General features: G+C 45.7%; 1 protein-coding gene across 1 annotated transcript in view; it reads right to left on the bottom strand.

Annotated features, from left to right (window-relative positions):
- The window catches only part of LOC102252156 (galectin-10), a 4,380-nt gene extending 1,758 nt beyond the window's left edge, over positions 1-2,622 (bottom strand). Inside the window, exons 1-3 of the mRNA XM_005859277.2 lie at positions 2,534-2,622; positions 892-968; positions 187-397 (exon numbers count right to left, since the gene is read on the bottom strand). Of these exons, the coding sequence (XP_005859339.1) occupies positions 187-397; positions 892-968; positions 2,534-2,548 (303 nt within the window). The 5' untranslated portion in view covers positions 2,549-2,622. The remainder of the gene's footprint in view (positions 1-186; positions 398-891; positions 969-2,533) is intronic.
- Between the last annotated feature and the right edge of the window lie 3,391 nt (positions 2,623-6,013).

Below are 6,013 nucleotides of genomic sequence, written 5' to 3'. Positions count from 1 at the left end.
GTGCTGATCTTGACCTGCTTAGATTTGGAAAAGGACCTGAGCATGGCAGTACCAGCAGAGGGTGCTGTGTGATGAGAGGGGCAGGAGATGAACCACAAGTGACTCTGGGGGCCAGGCCAGGGAGAGCCGTGTGCTCCTGTGAGAGCCCTGGGAGCCCATGTAGTAGATGTTCCTGGGCACACTCACCCGGTACTGGTCTGACAGGACCAAGATGTCCAGGTCAAAGGGTTGGCCATCCTCAAAGAGCATATCAGTGGATCTCACTTCTTCACCCCAGGTCCCATTCTTACGGCTGTTCATCACCACACAGTTGCCAAAGCACACTCGGAAACTGAAGGCGATGTTTGAGTCCACTTCAGTTCCAGTGTGGAAATCCACCTGCATTACTGGGTTCATACTGAAGGCAAAGCACACAGCCTGTTGAGCAGGACTCTTCCTCATGGGGGCCCACATTCAAGATACACATACAAACCCTCCCAACTCCTCCTGGGGGAAGGAAGGCCTTCCTGGGTGACACTGCAGTACGTGTCCCTGTGGGGCTGCTTCAGCTTGTCCGGCCCAGGCTGGGGAGATGCCTCATCTCTTAGCCCAGGACTCACACTGAGCAGCAGTCACTGGCCTGGGGCTACTTTTCATGCCCTGGAAATACTGTGTCCCTTGATAATAAACCTCAGCCCCAATGCCTGAGTGACCCCAGCCCCCAGACTTTACTACTTGCCCACAGACATGCACCTGTAGGTTTAATGCCTGGCACCACATGGGTCTCCAGGAACTGCAACTGCATTATGCTACCATTATGCTAATTACAAACTTTAACCTCAGTCATGCATGAAGTGACCCCCAAAGCTCTAATAATCTCACTTCTCCTCCCGATGGGCTATAGATACTCACTTGAAAGGCATAGCAGGCTTCCCTTTGATTTTCACTGAAGAATTAACAGGCAAGGATAGATTTGTTGTATATGGGACCTGCCATGGGAGACAAAAGTGGTTGAGAGGGGCAAGGCCAGGTGTGGTTTCCCATCCTATAACAGTTCCCAGTGGCAAAGCGGGTTATACATCAAAGGACATACTCTGAGGACCCTCTTCTTCCCACCTCATCACAGGCAGGTCCCTGTGTCTTTGAAGAAATGAGAAGGTGGAAGTTCACAGCAAGATTTCAAAAGCCATGTGGCCTAGATGCTAATGCTGATTCTGCCTCTTACGACCAATGAGAACTGAGTTCCATTACTTGAATGCTCCCTGCCTCTGATTTCTCAGGACAAGAAGGATTATAAAATTCCTATTTCCTAGGATGTCTAAGGAATAGCTGAGCTAATAGATGTAAAACCTTCAGCATGGTCACTGGCAGGTATAGGGTCTGACAGGGGTGACTTAGCAGAAGGCGAGGGCCCTTTCTGGGATACGACCCTCCCATCGGTTTTTATCTGAAGATAAGGCTTTAGAAGATAAAAGTATAAAATATAAAAATCCACTCCAATATAAGATAGTTGTTTAAAGGGAGAGGGAAATAATGGAAAAGGAGACTCCTGTGTGTGGCATGTATATGCATCAGAATTTCCAAGGGGCAATGGTGACCTTTCTGGAATGTGTATAAGTTGCTGAGGACAGTCAGTACCTGCACACAGGGTGGGAGACAGGAAAGGAATTAGATAGAATCTACAGGTTGTGCCCTGATATCGACTGTAAGCTTTGTCTGGACTGAGGCCGGTTTTGTTCCTTCCATCGTCAGGTGATTCATTCTCTGAAACCAATTCTCCCGACCACCTTCCCCAGAGAGCCAGGATCTGCTTACTGTTTTTTGTTAGGACAAAGGAAGGACTGGCTGGGGGAGGAGACCTGAGGCAGGAGCAGGGGTCACTGTGTGCTGATTCAGACAGGAGCTCCTGTGCCCCACAGTCAGAGTTCACCTTCCCCCAGCCTCCTTGAGAAGAGGCATCTGAGGACTGGCTCATTCTGCTCTCATTAACGCTCAGGGAGGAGTCCTGAGAAATCCACTCTCCCCAAGACCTCCAGTTCTGCCCACCAGGAGCCACAATGATACACATGGAAAGAACCACAGCTGCTTACACAGTCACTACCATGTAGGGGAGAACCCTCACAAGCAGACACAGCTGCATACATATTCATAGTTCAACATGAAGGCATAGGTCATCATTCACACACAGTTACACAAAGAAACTACTACTCATGATGACATGCACAGCTGTTCAACCACTGCCCCAGCTGCACTCACACACACATACTCAGAGGCATGAAGACAAATGTGCAGTCTCACCCCTTGCACCCATGCACACACTCCCTCATCCCAGTCAGCTGTCATTTCCCACACAAAGTCACAGTGTCTCAATAGAGTTCACCCTCAGTCAGATACCACCAAATGCTGACAGTAGCTACACTGGCCCATCCTCTCTCTTCCATGTATTCACAAGCCCCAGTAAAACATTCCCAATATTTTCATCTCAGAAAATCTCAGACTCTTCCTCTTTCTTATGGGACCTGGGATCATTGAAGGCTGTGCCTTCTCAACTCACCGGTTTCGTTGCCATTGTTGTGCCTTCTGCTGGGAAGCTCTACCAAATTGTGTCTGGTTGTGTGTGTGAGCTCTGCAAGTGGCAGGTTATAAATGATTTCTGGAAGCCCCGCCCTCTGGCTTCCTTTCAGTTTCTAAGTCTCTTCTAGAAAGATTGCCAGCAGGTGAGAAGGTGTCGGGTATCATAAGTACAATCAATCACAACTATGTCCTTGAAAAGGATGTGTTGTGATGCAATAGAAACTCAGTGAGGAAGTTGTGGGTGAGGAAGGATTAGCAGGAAAAACGCATGAATAAGGGTGATGGAATGATGGGTGAGTGGGTCAATAATCCAGCCTACGTGCCCCTCACCAAGTATTTATCCCTCAGAGCAGAACCCACCCAAAAGGTACACATTTTTCTGACTTGAACAATGGCAAAGTATTGGTGATGCTGGAGATAAGGACTCCCTTCCAGAGGTCCTGGGAGATCATAGAAATTGATCCTCAGCAACCCTGGAGGTAGAAAGAAAGTCTTTGTGCCATTTCCTTTTCACAGTAGGTCCCTTGGCTCTGCTAATGCTAACAGTGTTTTAGCCTTTGTGTTTCACCCTCTTGGTCAACTTCCAACATACATCAATCAAGATTGGACATTTAAGACGAAAAATTATTTATAATAATAACACTCGACTAAAAATGTTTTAATCATGATGACCTATTCAATAAATTACAACATACCCAATTAATGACACATTTTAGAGTCATTTAAAAAAGTTAAATAAAACAATAAAACACAAGTTAAATCAGAATGTTTTTCAACATTAATATTTCCAAGTGGAATGTAATGAACAAAATAAATTGATGAACAAAATAGAAACAGAGGCATGGATACATGGAACAGACTGACACTTACCTGAAGGAGTAGATGAAAGAAGGTGAAGGGATTAGCCAAAGAACATAGATGCATAACCCATAGACACAGACAACAGTGTGGTGATGGCGAGAGGTAAGGGAGGCCAGGGGTTGGGTTCAGGTATGTAAAGGGGGGGGGGGTATGGGGACATCTGTGTGAACAGATGTCAACAATAAAAGTAAAGTTAAAAAAATTTTTTTAGTTAAAAGATTCCCAATTGGGCTTCTCTTGCCACAGGGAACTCATGGAATACTGCCACCTTGGGAGCAAGCCCAAGCAAACCTGCTGGAGAGGCCAGGTGGACAACTAAGGCTCCTTGGTCAACTGTCAGACATGTGAGTGAGGCCATCAGGGACTGTCCAACCCTAAAGAAGTCACCAGCTTACTGCACCCACATGAGAGAACAGACAAAATCTACAGAAGAACCGTTCAGCTGATCCCAGCCCAAAATGTCAACCTACAAAATTATAATCTCACAGACTCATTACTGTTTCTAGCAACTAGACAACAGCAATAAGTAAGTTAAGTAATTCTGATATATTTACAGATAAATTTACTGATGTTTAGGGATTTGCTTCAGAAGAAGCCAGGGGTGCTCTAGCCCAGTGGCTCAGTTGGTCAAAGCATTGTCCTGTACGCTGAAAAATAAAGTTGCAGGTTGGTTTGATTCCCAGTCTGAATACATACCTGGGTTTTGGATTTGATCACCAGTCTGGGCGCATATAGGAAGCAACCCATCTCTCTCTCTCTCTCTCTCTCTCTCTCTCTCTCTCGTCTTTCCCCTCTCTCTAAAAAATCAATACACATATCCTTGGGTGAGGATTAAAAAAAAAAGAAGAAGCCAGGGGTGAGGTGAGTACAGGTATGGATAAACAAGATGTGTTGGGGTTCTTGTCCCAGCATCTAGAGGGGTTCAGGAATCTGGAGAAGGCTGTGCATAGATTAATAAAGAGTTAAGAGACAAAACATAATTTTTAAAGGCATTTGGGGGTCAGAGGAGCTTAGCTAAAAGAGCTAAGTTCTAAGTTCTAAGGTCTTAACATCTAAGGTCTAAGGTCTCCTCATCCCAGGACCCCATGCTTTTTATTAACACAATTTGTCCTGAGGCGAGGCAGAGATAATACACTTCAAAGGGTATACACAAGCATTGTCAGAATGGGGGAATTAGCCTACCGCTGTTCAGGTGTTTGGCCAGTAGGAGGCAATAACATGTAGATTAAGATGCCCTTTATCTGTCTGGCAGCCAAGCAATTATCCCTTTTCAGGTTTGGGGAAATGCCATCAGCCACTCCCAGATTCAGCCCTGCTGTCATGCTGGAATTGGTCTCTGGCAAAGATGGGTTATATGAAGATAGCTGTTAAAGCTGATGAGTACATGAGGACCTATTGGACTATTGTCTCTACATTTGGGTAAGTTTGAAATGGAAATTTCCCATAATAAGTAATTAAAGAAAAAGAAGGGAAGGAAAGGAGATAGGGAAAAAGGAAGGAAAGAAGGAAAATTACTCTTCAATAAAGAAAGATAGCGAGTTCTACAATGTAGCACAGCCAGGTCATAGACAAATTCATTACTGAACAGACTCCTGACTCCTGGGCCAGGCCCTTCCCATCCCCCAACATGGTCAGAGGCAGGAAAGTCCCACAGGAGAAGCAGTCCAGGTAGGAATATTTTCTTTTAATATTTGAGAAAGTCCTCCTGGCAGGTAGGTCTAAGTCATTAGTAATGGTGAGACCTTTGATGAAAAATTATCTTTATTTGTTGGGATGTGTTGTTGATCTAAGTTTGGGGAAGAAACATTTGTCAGAATGAGACATAATAGGAAGAAGCTAGGAAAATTCTTTGGCAAGTGGCATGGGAAAACTGAGACAGACAGCTGAACAAACTAGCCGAGCAATTTACAGCCAGTTGCAGAAGGTCACCTCCCTAGAGATGATATCTAGGCCTCTGTTGTATTTGAGCTCCAGGCTCGGAAAAGCAGCAAAACCCAGAGGGCCGCACAAGGACCAGCTGCGATGACTGGTGCCAACCAATCAGGGGAGACCATGACCCTGAAAGGAAACACATGGAAAACTCAAGAATATTCTATTGGGGATTGTCAAGGGCAGGGGGGGGAGAAAAAAAGGACACATATGCAATACCCTTTGTAATACTTTTAGCAATAAAAAAAGAACATTCTATTGAGATCACCCCTAAGACCTCCCCTAAACTCCCAGCCTTTAAAAACCCTCAAAACAAAGGACCCAGCATGAGCCCTCTCCTTCCTGGGAGCAGGTCCATGCCTTACCCTCTCCTCTCTCCTTCCCCCAGAGTGTGTATCACCTAAACTCTAAGTGACCCCTGTAAACCTGTCTCCAGCCCCACCTTTCTCTGATTTTCTAGTGAATTAAAGGCAGCCTGACCTTGGCCCACTTCTTCCTGATAACTTTTCTAGTGAAACCCAAGCAGCCCCGCCTAGGTCCACTTCTTCCTGAGAACTTGTCCAGTGAACCCAAGCAGCCCCACTTTGTCCCACTTCTTGCTGAGAACGGTTCTAGTGACCACAAGCAGCCGGCCTTGGCTCTCCTGTTGCTTCATCTATCCTAAGTCCTT

This window comes from Myotis brandtii, unplaced genomic scaffold, assembly GCF_000412655.1.
Source record: "Myotis brandtii unplaced genomic scaffold, ASM41265v1 scaffold1249, whole genome shotgun sequence".
In the NCBI taxonomy this organism is placed as follows: Eukaryota; Metazoa; Chordata; class Mammalia; order Chiroptera; family Vespertilionidae; genus Myotis; species Myotis brandtii.
Note: the sequence above shows the minus strand (reverse complement) of the source record. Positions and strands in the feature narration are given on the sequence as shown.